Source organism: Pecten maximus, chromosome 8 (assembly GCF_902652985.1).
Source record: "Pecten maximus chromosome 8, xPecMax1.1, whole genome shotgun sequence".
Taxonomy (NCBI): Eukaryota; Metazoa; Mollusca; class Bivalvia; order Pectinida; family Pectinidae; genus Pecten; species Pecten maximus.
In genome coordinates, this window is record NC_047022.1 from 29,526,864 (window position 1) to 29,546,372 (window position 19,509).

The 19,509-nt window shown below is 31.9% G+C and overlaps 2 protein-coding genes across 2 annotated transcripts; one reads left to right on the forward strand and one right to left on the reverse strand.

The window, feature by feature from the left end:
• Positions 1 to 4,227: 4,227 nt before the first annotated feature.
• Positions 4,228 to 11,370, reverse strand: LOC117333142. Its single transcript, XM_033892284.1, has 3 exons — positions 11,254 to 11,370; positions 5,619 to 5,808; positions 4,228 to 4,679 (listed from the first exon to the last, which is right to left on the reverse strand). Exons 2-3 carry the CDS (start codon positions 5,805 to 5,807, stop codon positions 4,437 to 4,439), a joined length of 432 nt encoding a protein of 143 aa, XP_033748175.1. The 5' UTR covers position 5,808; positions 11,254 to 11,370; the 3' UTR covers positions 4,228 to 4,436.
• Positions 11,366 to 19,080, forward strand: LOC117333141 (mitochondrial fission process protein 1-like). The gene is made up of 3 exons (XM_033892283.1): positions 11,366 to 11,537; positions 14,587 to 14,714; positions 15,549 to 19,080. The coding sequence occupies exons 1-3, from the start codon at positions 11,456 to 11,458 to the stop codon at positions 15,876 to 15,878; spliced, it is 540 nt and encodes a 179-aa protein (XP_033748174.1). The 5' UTR covers positions 11,366 to 11,455; the 3' UTR covers positions 15,879 to 19,080.
• The last annotated feature ends 429 nt before the right edge of the window (positions 19,081 to 19,509 follow it).

The window sequence follows — 19,509 nt, forward strand, 5'->3', positions numbered from 1 at the left end:
ATCTTGATGTCCATGTATTCTATATCAAAATGTATCCTTTTAAATAATTGGTTTTCAAATGATAAAGAGGTATTGCGCATATTGGCCTGTTTCGACCTAACGGGAACCGTTTTCAAAATCAAAAAAATAAATGTTAAAAACTGAGTTTTTGAATACAAACTTTAAATCTATAACCTATAAAAATTCTAATTTGCGAAAATTTTGTTTGTTCATTGCAGTTGACATTTCATTGTGTGACCGTAAAATTGCATCATCGGGCTATTTGCAACTTTTGAGGGGGGTTTTACCGCATTCATATCCTTTTTTGACACAAGAGCGCATTGGAAGACCAACTTTTACAATGTCTTTTTTATTCTATGTACCAAAAGACAACTAAAATCCTATTCTTAAAAAGTGGTCCACCGATGCGCTGGTATCGAAAAATTGAAAACAAACGTAGTTGATAAAATATCTTAAGTTTAGTATTAACTAGACTGACTATAATTGATACCAAACACTTCACATTCCTGTAATTCCGCATAGCTCATATGGTAGAACCACCGCTTAGAAAAATAATAATAATAAAAAAGAACCATCGCTTAGCAACCCCAAGGTTTGGAGTTTCGAATCACCAAGATGTATCTTATTTATATTTTGTAATGTTTCTTAGAATAATATCTTTTTTTTCTTGGTCGTATTTGAAAGATATTTTCATCATTAAATGCATTTTTAATATAAAATATTTAGTATAAAGATAGAAATGTTGAGATTTGAAATTTTCACTTGGATAAAAAAAAAAAGAATGAAATCATAACCGATTAACTCCGTATCATTCAAAGTAAACTATAAGTGAACTGCAGCGTCGACAACAGGCATACATGGATGAGTAGTGTAAAATTCCTATTTAACATGCCAATTTTACTTTATTTCATATGGTATTGATTGACTACATACATGTAATCCCGACTAATCCGTTCACAACTCACTTTTGGTACTGTGGGAATCACTGGGGTCACACGATAATTTAACCTGTATTTTTAGCCCAGTCTATCGCTGTACGTGGCCTAGGTCAGGATAAGCGGAAAACGACCATACCTCTTTAAGATTAATTTGATTATCTTAATATACGTTTTTATGTTAGTATGAATTAAAAGTATCAATTTGATTATTATCATATATAATTTATGTACATTTAAGCGCTAATTATCATCGCAAACATGTATTGCTTTATATACAATGTAGTAAGAGGCGGCATTTAATTACAGATAGTGTTCCTACTTGAAGACCTATTATCCCGCGATTAGAAAAAGGCATTCTTAGTCAAAGTCTGAATAAATGTATTACATAACAAAATTAAGTGTAATGTGACAACAGTCAAACGAACATTAAAGGTTATCTGTATAAAACATGAAAATGCCAAGGCCACTCACAACTGCTGTGCACAACAGATTAGATAAAGGCGTAAGGCAAATTTAGTATATAAACATAAAATAACAACAGAAGACAGTTTTGTTCTTCATGCGTAGATAGCAAATGGTGATAATGATGTTATTGTAGCGACTTCGAAAAGGCTGTGGTTTCACTTTACATACTAGCTATGATTCGCGGATAGGTTGAATTGACAGGGTTGACTTATTGGACGTCCTTCGATTCTTGGCGAACTCCGTCATATTTATGTAAAAAGAACAGGCAGTGTCATAAATATACAGACGTATTGTATTTATCTTAAATAGATACATTGTATTTAATTATATACAATGACAAACAAATGTGTTGTAAGAAACCGTTCGGTTGCGTCCTGAACTCAGTTATTGTCATAGAGATGCGCGGCAGTATATTCCCGAGGAGTTGCGAATGACTCGTTCTCGCCGAGGACTGCTGCCGGAGAAAGGACAGAACAAATCGAACACATAGCTGTGTGTTTTGTAGTGAATATAGGCATGCATCATCAAAACCTGGTCTATAATAGCTTTTTTGCTTTTTTGTTGTAGGTTGTAACAGTCTATACATTATTGGTCATGAACTGTGTTAGACGCCGAAATGCTTAAGATAATATAGCTAGCTGACGGCATGATGAAACAAGTGCAATCAATGATTGCGAAAGCTCACCGGCGGCAGCAATCACACTATGCATTGATTTGTTATGTATGTATAAGCATGTCATTTTGAAATTGTACGTCACATAATATCGCTCCTAGACCCCTAATGAATGTATAAACCAAATAAGAAGGGTGTGGATTTACAAGCTTTCCAAAACTTACCACAAAAACCTTTAAAGAAATAAAGTCCATAAAAATGTTTTAATGCCAAAAAAAAAAAACACAATTTTTTTCTGCATGATTTTGCAATAACATCACTCCTAGACCTCTAATGAATATATAGACCAAATTAGAAGGGTGTGAGGTGTACACTTTTGGACTAAGAAGCTTTCCAAAAACTAACCCCAAAAACTTTAAAGTGGATTTTGGTGCTAAAAAAGTTAAGTCCACTAAATGGTAAAATGCGAAAAAATCAAAAACTTTTCTGCATTATTTTGCCATATCATCACTCCTATACCTCTAATGAATGTATAAACCAAATTAGAAGGTTGTGTTACATCGATCGTAACCGGTGAGCTAAAAACATGTTCTTGCCTTTTTTCATATGCTTATCTATTATCAAACGGGAACGTTATGGTATGGCGTTGTCCGTCCGTTCGGCATACACTTTCGTTTGTCCGGCAATCTGCTCCTACATTTTTCAACCGATCTCTTTCAAACTTGGTATATAATTTATTACGTGTTGTGTTTCCCTGAAAAGAATTCCTACTTTACTACGTTTTTTTTGTTTTTGTTTTTGTTTTTTGTTTTTTGTTTTTTTTGCAAAATTGCATTTGTTCATTTCGGTATTCATTTTTATGTCTGTATATACCCTAATTTCCAACCGATTACTTTGTAAGTTAGTAAGCTTTGATATTTATTTCAGTACTTGATTTTTGTCCGGCAATTTCCTCCAACCCTTTTGAATTTTGATTAAAGTATTTTTGTTATTTCATTTTCCTTTCTTTACTTCCGTATTTTGAATTTTATCCGGCAAACCTCCTTCAGTCTTTTAACGGATTTCTTTGAAATTCGGAATATATTATGATATTTTTTTAATTCCGCCATGTTATCTTACGAAAATATAGAAAGGCTTAAAATCAATAATTGATAAATATTTGGACACACTTTATCAGTTACCTAGTTACGGTTTAAGAAATGTTCTTTTGCTTAGTTTTGATTCTATTTTAATTACTTTAAAAGCATATGAAATACATTTTCTGAAGTGAAATACAAGGGATCTCTCGTGTCTATGTCTTTGATTCGGTTTTTGAGATTTGGGTTTTTAAGTTCTGCTTGTTTATTGTTACAATGACAGAGTTTGCCAGTATATAAATGTCATCAACAAACACTACATTCTTATAAATGGCCATATATATTACAAATTAGTCCTACAATACTTTTTGAAGGAATAGTGACTTCAAACGCAAGTAAATGATCATTAAAATAATTAAATACATGACAGGTTACTTATATCAAGCCAGTACACTTTATTCATTGCATTTTCACCACAGACATTCATTCCCTTGTAAACTCCCATCTCACTTTGTTACTTTTTCACACAATGTATATTTTTTACACAACAAAACACGAGTACCGACACTAGCATGCTTGCATATAAAAGTTGCATATACAATTTAAAAGTATAACACCACACGCAATAAATAAAGTCTAGTATATTCCAGGAACACCTAAGGGGTAAAAAGAGTGCCAAAAATGGTACACTTTAGTTTTCAGTGCATATTCTTACCTACAAGAATAACTGCCTGTTAGAGGTACAATATAATTTCTTTCGTTATTATTACGTTTTTCATTTCAAGGTAGAATCTATAAAAACTGTCTACCATACATAAAAAAGTTTAACTAATTTTAGTAATAATGCGAAATATCTTCGAAGTTAATATAACATCAAATAAATAAATATATCAATACTACTAAAAGTATGCCTGCTGTTCAGTCAGATGAGAAAAGCATTTCAGACCTACGTATTTTCGTCATATAAAAAAACATTTCTACTTGTGAGGTAAAAAAACACTACACGTATTCATGTGACCACTGTAGCTTGGATAAAAAACAAGTTTACTCTCTTCAGCACTCGATCGTTTGTCAACAATGTTACACTGAAAGTGTGGGAAGTTCATGTCCCCATTTAATACACAATTAAAGACCGACATGTCAAATTGCATTATCCAGTAACCATTGTTATTCTAAAGATGTTCTTCTGTAATGAAAATAGTTTACTTGAACAAAAGACCATTTACAAATCGAAAATACTCGCAGTCATCTCATACTAGGTACTGAATATTACGATCAATAATTGATTTATACAAACTGCAAGTTAGTATAGTACAATACAATATTAAATACTCGTATCGGACATCATGATCCGTCCAATGTTAAACTCTCTCCATAATCTATCTGGGGTGTTAATTTAGAGAAGTCCTTGGCTAAAGATTTGATGGACATGATGGCCTGTCGAGTGGACATGGGTTTGATCTGCTCAGTTCCAGGTAAACCCTGACGTTTGGCATCCTGTGCCAGGAGAATCTGCACTTTAGCATCAATGTTGTGACATTCTTCGTTACATTCCCGAATTCTGTCCAGTTTAGCTTGCTCGTAGTCCTGAAAATGAGACATAATTCGTTGTCATTATTTCAAGTCAAATACTGTAGATAAATATATATACGGATTGAGAAAAACACTCCGAGCTGATCACCAATGGAGAGCTCATTTTATATTTCTTCCTGCAAAATATTTGAGTAATTAATGTCGGGCCACTTAAATGCATATACGTCAATTTTTGAACAACTTTTACAGCTGCAGGCACAGGTGTCTACTCCTGGTCAGTATTTAATAGAATAAAAATATCAGCCCCCTACTCCTACTATGTATCAACACTGATATAGTAGGAGTAAGGCTATTTTTTCTATTAATACTAACCAGAAGCAGACGCCTGTTGCTGTAGGCTAGTGCTATTATCTAAGCACGGAATATGTTGATAATATATTATGTTTGTTCTTGTTCTTGCTTATTTTTTGTTCATAATCTTTGTCAGATATCCACTAGTAATAACACATGTATATCCAATTTGATCAGAAACACTCCGAGGTACAATCGGTTACTCTTACATGTAGAATTATGTTATCATTATGCATTATAAATGTGGAATGAATATTTTGATTCCAACACCTGCGTTGCTTATTTCTTCACCTGTTCGTCAAATGAATAATTAATTACATGTACATGTGCTTTATAACAAATACAAATAAAGGCATGAATTCAACTGAAGAGCATACAAACATATTGATGTACAACCTTTTTGATTCACCTTACTAAGGCTTATTTAAACTATATTTAACTCGTAAAGTTATGTCTTAATGACAATTAAGTTTGGAGGCTTATGACAGATAGACGAAGATGTTCATGGTTTAATAATCCAATTTGTGACTTGTTAGCTCGAACGTGCGACTTGCTAACATGAACGTGCGACTTAATTAATCTAATTCAGCTTCCTCAAAATTAGTCACAAACATGACATAAAGGGTAAGTTTGTAGTCATACCTTCCTCCTCTGTTCAGCTTCAAACTGTTTCCTGTCCAACTCATCCTTAGAAAGTTTGTTATTTGTGTCGTCTTGATTGGACATATACTTTGCTAGACGTTGTGGAACCCGGCTTGACCGTGGACGGGATTGAAAATCCACAGTAAAAGCCGAACAGCTGTCAGTTTCCAACATCTCGTGATCTGCCATGCTGCATTAAACAGAATCTGATTAGAAACATTTAACAATTTCTAATCTCTATATATAATATTTATTAATTCACAAACGTAATGCATTCAAAGAGCTTTTAGGGATGCATGGAATCAGTTATTAACAAAACATACCCCCCCCCCCACCCCCACCCCCCACCCCCCCACACACACACGCACACGCACACGCGCGCACACACACACACACACGCTTATTATCGAAAATCTCTTATCCCCGACAGAGTGCAACTTTGCTATAATTATTATAATCATTTCATTTTCCGAAATTTTGGCCCCTCGCCAAAAATACATATTGATTCATAGTTCGTGTATTCTATATTCCAATGTTGATGTTTATTGTTAGTTTAAACATTATTTCATTAAACAAGACACAATAACATTACATATACAGAAAATTGCAAATGGGATGGGAAAACAAGCTTAAAGCTTATATTAATTCCTTTCCCAATCATACAGAAAAGCAAATACATCTTCGGAACTAGGACACCTTGATTTTGATAACTAAGAACAAAATAACATTTTACATAGTTATATAAATATACATGTGGTGAATATAAAATTTTACATAGTTATATAAATATACATGTGGTGAATAGAATAGACAGACATGATTTATGACGCCATTATATTGTTAGACTATAGATAAATGAGTTACCTTTTAGTACGACGTACAAATGTAACATTTCACATAATTTTGTAAAAGTACATGTGTTGAATAGAATTGATTATAGATGATTCATGACACCATTATATTGTATGACCGTGGATATATAAATTTACCCTACAGTGCGAAGTACAATGCATACGATACCATACAAAACATAAATATTAACTAAAGCATTTACTTAGATGAATAAATGTTTGTACTGCTAAAAATATTTCCTCGTTTTTCTGCTTTGTATAAACATCATTACCTCATAAAAGTGTTTTTTCAGTAAGAATACTATCTAACTGTAATAAAGTATTTTGTCTGATCGTGGTGTATTTTTCACATGAGAGTAAATAATGATGAGTACTTTCAACTGATCCACAGGTACATAATGGACTATCTTCCAGATTTCTGATGTACAAATGTTGATTAAGATTACTATATTTTAGTCTTAAACGTGTATGTAAAATTTGAAGATGTCTACTTCCAATGTTAAAATATTTAGGAATGATTACTTTGTCTTTTTGTAAAAAAAACCCTTTAATTATATTGGCCGAGGGATTTTCGCGAATATCTAAAGGCAATAGATTCCATAATTGTACTGACGAGGATAAAAAAAAAGAGTCTTTATAATACTGAGTTCTACAATTAATTGAAAGTAAATTATTTGAATTTCTGGTATTATGTCTGTGGCTTTCTGACACTCGGCATGGGATTAATTCAGATAGATATGATGGAGTTTTTTATGATACATTTTGTGAAACTGTAAAATTTTATGATTTTCCCGTCTTTTAGATAGCTTCTCCCACCCAACATCTTTATATAATAAACTTACACTTGATAATTTTGTAGCACCCTTAACTATTCTCGCAGCTTCTATCTGTATGCTTTCTAAGTCTTGACTTAAATAATTTGGTAAATTATCCCAGACAAAATCAGAATACTCCAATATAGGTCTGATAAAAGAGAGATAAATTGTTTCAAGAGAATTTCTATCGAGGATGTTTTTTAAATTTCTAATACAGCCAATCTTGGTGAAACTTTCTTCAATACTATAGTATATAATCAATATGGTTATTCCATGTACAAAAATGTACCATCATCAGACAACAATACTCCTAAATGTTTGTGGGATTTTACACTAGTTACATTTATATTATTCATAGTTATAGGGTCATAAGTTCTTTGTGAAGTTTTTTTGCTGAATAATAACGATTCTGTTTTGTCTGGATTGAATTTTACTAACCACTTGTTCGCCCATGTATGTATTCCGGATAAATCATTATTGATAGTGTTAATAGCAACTGTAGGATTTTCAACTAAAATATACAATGCAGTATCATCTGCAAACAATTTTATTTTACAGTTAATATCATTTACAATATCGTTTATATATACAAATGTACAAGGAAGAAAAGAGGACCTAAAATTGAGCCTTAAGGTACGCCTGCAGTAATATTTTGAGTTTCAGAAGAAATTCCATTAAGTACAACTCTTTGACATCTGTCAGATAATTAGTTTTTACACCAAGACAATAGTTTCCCAGAGATACCCGATTTTTGCAGTTTGTGTATAAGACCCCTATGCCAAACTCTATCGAAAGCTTTACTAATGTCACAAAATACAGCTATAATTTCTTTACCCGCGTCTAAAGCCCTCCCGATATCATCTGTAATACTTAATAACTGGTTACTTGAAGAATCCCCTGGTGTAAAACCTGACTGACATTTTGTAAAAAAAAAATGTACAAAAAAAATGTATCTCTATAGAAATTATAAATATGTTTAAAAATACACCTTTCCATTAGTTTACCTACGATACTTATCAAAGATATAGGTCTGTAATTTGATACAATACATTTATTGCCTTTCTTAAAGACTGGCGTGACATTTGCTTCTTTCCATATAGAAGGATATATACCACAATCGACAGATTTATTAAAAAAAACTTGGAAAGAATTGCATTTATTGAATTAGTTTTTGCTTCTTTAATGATTTTAGGACTGATACTATCAGGACCTGACGCTTTAGAAGTATCTAACATACATATTGCATCTTTAACATCTTGTTCAGATATGAAAATGTTTTCCAGTTTATTTTCTGGAGTAACTATATTACGCGGAAGTGTTACATGGGAGTCATCAATTGTAGACTGGCTTATAAAGTAATTATTAAAAATATCTGCCTTTTGTTTATCATCCCCATAATTTATATCGTTATGTAATAATGTAGGTATACGAGATTGTTTTGTTTAAAACTTTGTTAAAGTATTAATTAATTTCCACCAGTCTCGTGTCGAAGTAGACATAATTTTTATTTTACCCGTTTTTATTGTTAATTGTTGATATATTGAACTGCTACATTTGTGATCTATTCTTTATTCCAATGTTGATGTTTATTGTTAATTGTTGATATATTGAGCTCCTACATTTGTGATCTATTCTTTATTCCAATGTTGATGTTTTCTACTCGAACCATATTGATCTAGATCTAGACGTAGCATTCTGGAACACATTGTCTTCTTGTACTTTTCAATTATCTCTATTATGGCATGTCCAACGTTACGTTCAATGTGTCTTCGTTGATACTGTATACTTTCAATGCAATAATCTTAAATCCATATTGTATGTAAATTTATCTAATTACGATGTAGAGCTGTATCCTATATTTCAATACTTGATGTTTAAATTGCGTTATATTGATATTTTATAATTTCCCACAAATTATATATTTCAAGATTCATATTCCATTTTTCACATTTGTATTGTAAAACAATAACCTGTATTTATTACATTTATATGCTAAAACTCTGTGTTCTATTCATATCACACATTCGTATTATATTCATCTACATATATATGTATTTATGTGTAAAACGTTAATTTTCTCTCCTACAAACGCTTCTTTTATCGAAACGGAACGTCTTCGTTCTCTTTTAATTGATACATACATGGAGTTGTGAACTACAAAGGAGCTCAATACGTCAAAATGGAATTTGGGAAAATTATTGAATTTCTGATCGACATCTTAGTTGAGTTTGGTGACCTGGGCCTGTATTCATGAGACAGTACTCACGTCTCAAAATTCTCAAAATGAATCTGATATCTGAAATAACAATGCTTTCAATAGTTTGAAGGAATTGCAGAAAGAATTCAAGTGAAGGTTGTTTTCAATGTTGAGGTTAAGCACATTTAATGTACATCTGTATATCCGATCGGCATGGTCAATAAAGTTTTGTTATTCAGAGATACAGTACGGGTTCTGCAATATAACTGCTGTAGTTCAAACGCTCTAGGTGAAATTTTCTTAACCAAAATGTGTCCTTTTACCACCACTCCGCCTTACCATAAATTAATTTTACAGTATTTATATATATATTTTATTATACAATGCACATATTTACAACAACAACAACAAAAAAAAACACACAAGGATTTACGAATCTCATGAGAGCGGTACACAAGCTTTGTGCTTTCCAACGACTGAGAAACAGTGCAAACGAATAAGTTCTTCAACATAACAGCCTCATATCAAAACAAAAAGAAGTCGGCCAACAGGAGGATACAATTTGGTCCCATGAAAATAATATAATTTGCTAGAAGATCTTTGCCCGTCTTCATGAAACCATCCTCGTGTTCAAGCACGGAATCTCAATCTAACTTCCATGTGACTACATGTAGTTTAAATCATGAATAATAGTCCTGTTCTTCCCACAATACCAGTACCCTATTTTTGATCATCATTACTCAATATAATATGCCAAATAATTACAAAATATGTTTGGTGTACAAGAACTGGAAGTTGGTGAATCACTTCCGTAAAATATTGAAATAGCTAAAAAATTATCTCATATATTTTGTCTTTCAAATTGTATTACACATTCATTGAGCATTATGTACTTGTGTGTCAATTTGCAGAAAATCTTACTCTTGGCAGCATACGGCATTGTTTTGATAGGTTTTTGTCTTTTTCTGACTGGTTTGGGATAGGGCCTTTTTGTCTCATATTGGAAAGGAAATTAGTGAACTGGGACAGACTTTTTTTCATGAGTAAACTGCAATTTTCGGGAATTCAACTTAAATATGAAATAATTACAATCGGGATTGGGACCAATTAAATGGCCCCCAAAAGCCCCCCAAAAAGCCCTGGTCACACACCTCTGGTTGGCAACACTAAACGAGTCAGGTCATAGGCCCCTTGGACTTTTGGAAAGTTTTAAACATGCCTCCTGAGTTGCTACTTGTAAATAACACCAGGTTTTAGTCAAAAAGGGGCCGCGCTAAATCAAAATATATATATAATGGATGAAATTTTGACTTAGAATTTACATTAAAAATTAATTGCAGACTTTTTTCAGTGGTTGGGGAAAGAGTTGTTAAAATCAAGGTAGGGTCGAGAGACTCCAAAGTTACATTGGCCAATAGGCCTATTGATGCGCACGCCGAAATGATGGACAAAGGGGGATAACTCGAGAACAAACAACGGTTTAGATTGAACCTATAATCCCTATTAAACAAAGTTATATATAACTACTTTATATATACATTTCAATCCATTATATGTATTGGCATTGACTCATTGAAGAGGGATGTAAGGGGACATATTTTTTCAAAGATCGGGCTACGCACTGGGCCAGGAGAGAACCAAGATCTCTGTAACAGTTACTGTAGGCTTGTTCACTGGTGCTAGACAGACGAAAGTTTTTCTTCGTATAGGTGCCTACGATTCAAATGAATATAGTGCCGAATAGAGAAAACATTCAATATGATTTAACGTACCTGGAATCCAGTTAGTCAGATGCTAAATAGCGTAGAAGTGACTCAACAAAATCCTAACAACACTGTCAATTATTTGTTTACAGATGTCGCCACGCATTCCAACTTCCGCTTGTAAACTTCCTGTGCACATGGCGAAGGACGAACAGGAGTGAAAAATAAAATATGTGACTATTGTACCATCCCATATTTGCTTTAAAAATGGATGAGTGAAATCCCACAAGAAAGAATGAACGCTAAGAAGGAAGGAACTGATATATTCAGAGACACGCCTGTCCGCTATTTAGGTAATCATCAGCTGAAACCCTACTCTACTAGTGTAGGTTACATCATCCATGTACATGTACTGTAGCACAGGCGTCTGAAGTTCTGACAGTAAACCGAGATATAATACCATATAAAAAATAAGAGTATCTACTATGTCTCGGTTTACTGTCAGAACTTCAGACGCCTGTGACTGTAGTAACTTTAGCTAGCTAGCTTATATGGCACTTGTATCTGGTCATTAAATCAGAGTTAAAATTATCCTCGATATGTTCTATATACAGTTAGTGTAGATAATCTATATCAAGCCTTGAAATATAAATAAAATAATATATAAATAATAATAATATATAAATATTAATTTAATTATTTCAAAATATACATATACATAGGAGTAAATAATATATACAAGACCGCTGGTCAGGCGATTTATATTACCTGACGTTATCGCCTATCATGAACTTCTCACCTCTAAAATTGTTGGGAGAAGCCTAGATTATATATCAGGTTGGAGAATAAATTTTGCAATATATTTGTTTAGGCCTAATGGCGAATTAAAAATAATATTTTACTAAAAAAATGTTTATTGAAAGATTATTCTCCTTTTTTTTCAATTTTGGTACTTTCTCACGTGCAAATAATTAGTATTTTTCCATTTCTATGATGTTTTGTGACTAGACCAGATAGATGGGAATTGAAAGATTTTTTTTTTCAAAAAGTTAACTTTAGAGTGATATTGACTATTTGTAGTAAGTCTCTGAATATATCAGTTCCTTCCAATAATAGGCAAGCTTGCATATTATATGTAAGGCAGTGGTTTTCTCTAGCCTGTAATAATTTTAAAAGTACATTGTATATTATATGATACAATTCAAAATCTTACGAAAGCCGAGAGAGGTCAAATTTGAAGTGGCGAAAAAAATATAAAAAGTCGTTATTACGAGAAAAAAGTCGTTCATTACGAGAAAATAAAGTCGTTATTACGAGAAAATAAAGTCGTTATTACGAGAAAATAAAGTCGTTATTACGAGAAAAAAGTCGTTATTACGAGAATAACGTATATATATATAGTGGTAAAGTTAATTACTTATTCCTTATTCCATTACATTACATATTAATTATTTATTCCATATTCTGTTACTTATTCGTTTCTCTTTACTAATCAACACTTTAAATGGTTCAAAACTAATTAATAAGCATTCCCAATGCCTATTCCACCACTTTATTCCTTATCCATACATTATTACTTGTTCAATTCCCCAATTACTTATTCGATTCTCTCATTACTTATTTGATTCCTTCATTACTTATTCGTTTTCTCTTTACTAATTAACACTTTAAATGGTTCAAAACTAATTAATAAGCATTCCCAATGCCCATTCCACCATTCCATACCTTATCCATACATATTTACTTTACGACTTTATTTTCTCGTAGTAACGACTTTATTTTCTCGTAATAACGACTTTATTTTCTCGTAATAGTGACTTTTTTTTCGTTGTAACGACTTTATTTCTCGTAATAACGACTTATTTTCTCGTAATAACGACTTTATTTTCTCGTAACAACGACTTATTTTCTCGTAATAACGACTTTTTTCTCGTTATAACGACTTTATTTTCTCGTAATAACGACTTTATTTTCTCGTAATAACGACTTTTTTTCTCGTGATAACAATTTTTTTTCTTGTTATAACGACTTTATTTTCTCGTAATAACGACTTTATTTTCTCGTAATAACGACTTTATTTTCTCGTAATAACGACTTTTTTTCTCGTAATAACGACTTTTTCTCGTAATAACGACTTATTTTCTCGTAATAACGACTTTTTTTTCGTAATAATGACTTTTTATTTTTATTTTCGCCACTTCAAATTTGACCTCTCTCGGCTTTCGTAAAATCTGAAGGGTGCTGATGACATGTTAATACCGACTGCATCCAGCAAGATTGTCAGAAAATTACTAATTTATACATCTTAGATAATTAGTTCATTTAATATTTTATGTACATGTATGTTTTCAAGTCACAGATAGTTGGTTTTTACTGCTGTACTCTTCCCTTTCTGAGAGCTAGCTAGAAGCATGAATTAAATTCACCAGAGATCTCTAGTTATATTACCATTTGAAAAAAAGGCTGCATGGATTAATATAGCATGACATATACTGATTGGATACTTTCGCTGATATATATGATGTTCAGGAATCAATTCATAACTTAAAGAGGATATTAATGTTCGCTATAATCAATAAGATATTAAAGTAGTGGAAAAGCAGAAAATCAAGTTTTGAGACCAGACTAGACCAGAATTTGGGACCCTACTAGATCAGGCCATGTTTTATTGTATGCCCATTCAATTTTTTGGAATGTGTACAGTATATATTATTGGATTTTTATTGTTGTGGTTATGGTTATTGACTGATGTCATTATGTGCTCAAAATCCTGAAACAGAGCCACTGTGTAAAGGAAGTTTGTCAAATATAAATCAATGTTAGAGCATACCAGATTTTTTTAATCCACTGTATATCCATCACTATAGTCCATGCAAAAACATCACAGTAAAATCAAATATCACTCATTCCTCACGTCGCTCATTAGTTTCACCATATGTGTGCCCAAATCTGACACACCTGCAACAGACAGACATATTCTTGGTGTCTAAAAGGTCTGTCTGATCAATGTCTATAGTCATTCAGGCTAATCTATCTCGCATATATGTTCATTGTTAGTATAGAAATGCTACTGTTTAATGAAATAAGAAAATATCAGGAAAGCTAGCTATAGCAATGTATGCATTGTGGCTCTGCAACAATTACGCAATTTATATAATTACCAGCTGGTGCTTCATTTGATTTATGATCTCATAAACTAAACAAAATAAAAGGTTAATCCTTTAATAGGATTATGAATTCTGCCTTAGTACTTAAAAAGGATGTAGAATGCACATGTTACAATAGAAAGCTCTGTACAATGTACAATTCAGTTTTTAGTTCATTGAGAAGTTTAATTACTGTGTCTGGAAATGGATGTAAATGAAATATACTTGTCTATATTCTTTTCCCCTTTATTTGCAGGATATGCAAATGAAGTTGGGGAATCTTTCCGAGCTCAAGTGCCTGTGAATGCTGTGAGATTTAGCTATATTGTTGCTAGTGGATATGTTGTGGCTGATGCTATCCATAAAGGAAAAGAGGCTTCAGTAGTGAGTTGGTAAATCTGGCTATAGTCAGCCTGAAACCCTATGAGAGTGTATAGTTGCTACAGATATTGGAATTATGAACGACCTGTACGTTGTGAACAAGTCAATTTTACACATTTAAAAAAATAAAAAAGGCCAAATGTACTACAAAAAAAAGACTAGCAGGTCTTGGAAAATGTGGTTACATGAATCATGTAAGTGGGGATACATGTACAATTGTAGTGTAATACTGTTGATTTGCTAATTAGCAATATTAAATAGAGCTTCTTGAAGAAAACATAAATAGTACATTGATTCTTTTTATCTACTTTTTAATTTTGATAGCATTATTAATTCTCCTTCTACTGTTGTATTACACCAAACTAATATTGTTAAGGTGATATTAAAGAAATTGTCAGAAGCTTGATTCCCACAAATCTAGCTAAAAGAACGCTAGTGATACCTAAATATAGTTTTCGTTTGACATTTTTTGTTTGCATAGATTACACATTTTTACTTTTTTTTTCAAGTTTGGATTATTTACAGTATACAATAAAATGTATATCAATAAGTGGACAGAACATGTCATCACTAAAACTTTGCTTACCCCCACAGTTACATTTAAATGTAGAACAGCATATATAGCTGCAAAAATGTTATGCAAATCTTAGCATCTTTTAACAGTTTATATATAATTGTAATTATTATTTACTTTCATATCTTCTCTTTTCAATAATATTTGCTATATACTGTACATTTGTATATTGATAAAGCAATTAATTGAAACAAGAATTGTTTGCCATTTGTAAATGAATTTGTTGTTTCATAATAATGATTAAAATCTGTTATAAATTTCAGAAAACTTGGGAAAATGATGGACAGAAATCATCACAAGTGCGATGGGCAGTACTGGACACATTACTGTGGCAAGGGCTGGCCTCTGTAGTGATACCGGGCTTTACTATCAACCGGATATGTGCTCTTAGTGCATATGTACTGAGAAAGAATTCCCAGCTTCCAAGTACAACCAGGAAATGGGCTACCACAATAATTGGACTGGCCTGTATACCATTTATCATCAAACCTATTGATATGTCTGTGGATGTTCTAATGGAGAACACAGTACGGAGGTGGTATCATATAGGACCAGTAATGGAAACTGTGGTTCACCATGACCGAAATGATTAATTTTTTATACAGCTATTATTACAAGAAATATGGAATTTTCTTTAGTCTTAAATCAGTTTGATGCAAGACTAATGAAAGTTTCACATACACCTGTTCCAGGGAATTTTATTGTAGCTTTATATGTTTTTTTCTAGTCCAATCTAATAATTACCAAGGCTTTTTTCTGAAAGCTGCCAGCAAAACCAGTTTTTTAATTCCTGTAGAAAATATACAATGTTAAGTATGTGTGAATTTAATTTTTATACCCAGTGTTGATGATTTAAATAAAAAATGATTATGCCAAAATTAACAAAACAGTAATTTACAACAATTTTCCTCAAACAGTATATACAGTATATATTTATAATAAATGTTTTAAACTTTAATTTAAGTTTCTATAGATTGAAGATAAATGTATATATGTATAGTGGAGAGCTCAGACTTGAAAATGTAGCCTTGTAGTAGGGCATGCCAAAGCTAGAGAGAGAGGTTGATAGTTTATTATCCAGTACGGAGCAATGTGTAGTTACTTGCATGTTCCCAATGATATAAGCTGGATTAAATCCATGTAATAATTAGTATGTAACGATGAGATGGTAATATTATTGATTTTCATTGATCAGATATATACATTTGAAGAAGTTTTATTTTAATTTAAACATTTTTTAGAGTTGATATATCACTGATTATCAACTATTTCTTTATGTTTTAATGGAAGAGGAAAAAATACTTTCATAGAATTTCACTGTTTTCAAGTATTAATACAATATGTAAACCCTGAGATTATCTATCTGTTAAAGTGATATTCTGCACAAGTAGTAAAATCTGTGGCTCTGGTTAAGAACTCTGTAAAGACTTAAAACTATTGTCAACATTACATGTATGTAAAGTATTGGGTAAATACACAAGTATGTGTACTATAATTTCTGCTGGGGTTCGTTGAAATGTCATTGCATTGTTAGGCTGATCGTTCCTGTTTATTTGTGATTTGTGTGTACAAATATTTCATACTGTTAGGCAAACAAGGCAAACAGTTGAAGCAAAGTGAACATTTATAAATCAATCTAGATAGATTTATAAAGAATTTCTTTAAGTTAGGTATCATATGTTTGTTTATATGGTGAATTGAGGCATAAAATACCTACAAGATGCTATTGTACACATTTTATAAAACGTATAGAATGTTCTTTAAGAGGTTTATCAATTCACAGTATTTGCATCATAACTAACATTATATGTTATCAATATATTTAGAAGAAACAATACTCATATCAGTTTTATATTGTGAATGAACATTATTTATTCGTAATGAGCCTATCGGCATTGTATTCTTGGCACTGATCTATAACAGACTGGTATTAACAAAACAGTGGACCATAAAATTATTAATCAAAGAACCATCCATATTAGTCAATCATTAATCAAATATAAATAATTTTACAAAATTAAGGGCATGATTTAAATATATTGATTTTTGAACTTTCAAAAAGCATCACTATTATCACAGTGTAACAATGCTTTTCAGTCCATCTGATTGTATATGCATGTCTGTTTTTTAATGTCTGACATAGTTCGAGTGTCTCTTGGTTCTCTGGCACCTGATGGAACTTTGATCATATAGTTATTCTGATGTTTTGTAACAAGTTAGTGCAACAATATCAATTGTAACAAGTTAGTGTAACAATATCAATTCGAAACCATTTTTTCCCAGATTAGATTATATAATTATGTATGTTCAGAAACAGTATTTCCCCAAGATTGATTTCTACACCATTATAGGTATTTTATGTTTTCAGGGAAAAAATAAATTTACAAATGTAATATGTAGTTTTAATCACTGGAAATTTCGAGACAATTCAAATAATACACACATGCACTTAATTTATTACCACTTGAGTTGTGTATTTTAGATCAACTTTAATATTTTAAATTAAAATTTGTGGAGTGGTTTTGGGGATTTTTACATTTTGTTTATGAAGTGTTTCTTACGGGTTATGTTATTTGTGACAAAACAATTTGTCCCTAAGACGAGTTGTTATTTAAGATATATTGTAAGGTTGTACAGCATTACAAATGGTAACATGGTATACTCAACTTTTTTTCTCATTTTTCAGAAATTATGCATGCTTATGGTATCTTCCCTTTTGCTAAAGCTAGTTTTCATATTATATTTCCAGGTCGGGACTATATCATATCAACTTATGTCACATGATCAGCCTTTTATCCAGTGAATTTGCCCAAGTTTTTTTTTTAACAATACTACCTGGTATGTAATGTTTTTCATTGGCTGCACTTGATGCAGTCATAAATCAATTTTGGTGTGATAGTATGGATAATGACATTATGTCAAATTATGAATTGGAAATGGTGCAAAAAAGTGACTTGTGTAATATCAATTGCCTATTAGCTTCACTTTAGGGACATAGATGTGTATAGTTTTGCTTTTTTCTGCTTATTGTGCAGTCAATTGGTTTAATGCACAGGGGCTTGGCATTACTAATGAAAAATCAATCCCAGAGTCTACCCCATATAAAATGTAGATCACTAATTACCCGGTATCAAGTACTGTAACCATTAACACAAAGGTGTTGCCTGCTAGATTACTAATTATCAAGTGATCTAGGGGTTGAAAGGTAGTGTTATTTTTTTTTAATTCTTGGCCATAGGAACGAATCAAGCCCCTGTGGTTTAAGCATGCATAATAGTTGCAGCATGTTGTAACACTTACCAGCAATGTATTAAACTTTTATCCTAAGCAAGGGGAAAGAACTCGTTTATTAAGAAAATGTGATTGTTGGGGAAAATGATGGTCTTGTTACAAATAATTTTGTATGGCTGGAACATTTATTGGTGAAATATCTATTGTTCCTGTTTCATTTTTAATGATTAAAAAGACAACAAAACTATGCTCACATTTCTAGTTTTCAAATCTTCACATACATGCAGTACTGCATAATTGTGAGGTATAGTTTTTCATTTAAGCATTATTTTTTTAGATACGCATGTAAAAACTATGAAGGTACTTAGGATAAGAACATGTTCATGGTATGTCAGACATTAATTAAGTTGATTCCCCAGATTTTCTTATGTTGTATTGGAATTGTAGAATGAATGAAATGTATTATTTATGCATAGGACTTTTGGTTAATTTGTTTTTTTATAACTGTGATGTTGTTAATAATTTTCATTATGATATGAATAAAGTTGGTTTTGTTAATAATCATATTATTTTAACTTATTTATTACCGGGTATATTCTTTAATTTAATTCACACAAGTCCTTGTACCTACATTTACATGTTTTCTGACATGTAATGTCCCAGAAATTAAATCATGGACACAAAATAAAGGTTTGCATTGACCTCCTACTAGTATGACACATCATCTTCCCAAAATCCACAAACCTCATTTGCCCAACACAAAATAGTACAAAGGATGAAGTCTTTAAAAGATTTTCGCTTGATTGAGGTGAGCTGTCAGTTATAAGGGGATCTTGGACAGGCATGACGACATACATAAGATGCTGAAGAAAAGGGATCTCGGACAGGCATGATAACATACTACAACTTTAACATTAAGGAAATAAGTAGCTTTTACACTAAGGAAAGGAAATAACAGTTTCCTTCATTACCAATAAGAACATTTTAACTTAT

Coding starts and splice junctions, on each gene's coding strand:
- LOC117333142 (XM_033892284.1), bottom strand. CDS start 5,807: ATGGCAGATCACGAGATGTTGGAAACTGACAGCTGTTCGGCTTTTACT. Junction 4,680..5,618: donor AAGCTGAACAGAGGAGGAAG/GTATGACTACAA, acceptor TCTCATTTTCAG/GACTACGAGCAAGCTAAACT.
- LOC117333141 (XM_033892283.1), top strand. CDS start 11,456: ATGAGTGAAATCCCACAAGAAAGAATGAACGCTAAGAAGGAAGGAACT. Junction 11,538..14,586: donor CACGCCTGTCCGCTATTTAG/GTAATCATCAGC, acceptor CTTTATTTGCAG/GATATGCAAATGAAGTTGGG. Junction 14,715..15,548: donor AAGGAAAAGAGGCTTCAGTA/GTGAGTTGGTAA, acceptor TATAAATTTCAG/AAAACTTGGGAAAATGATGG.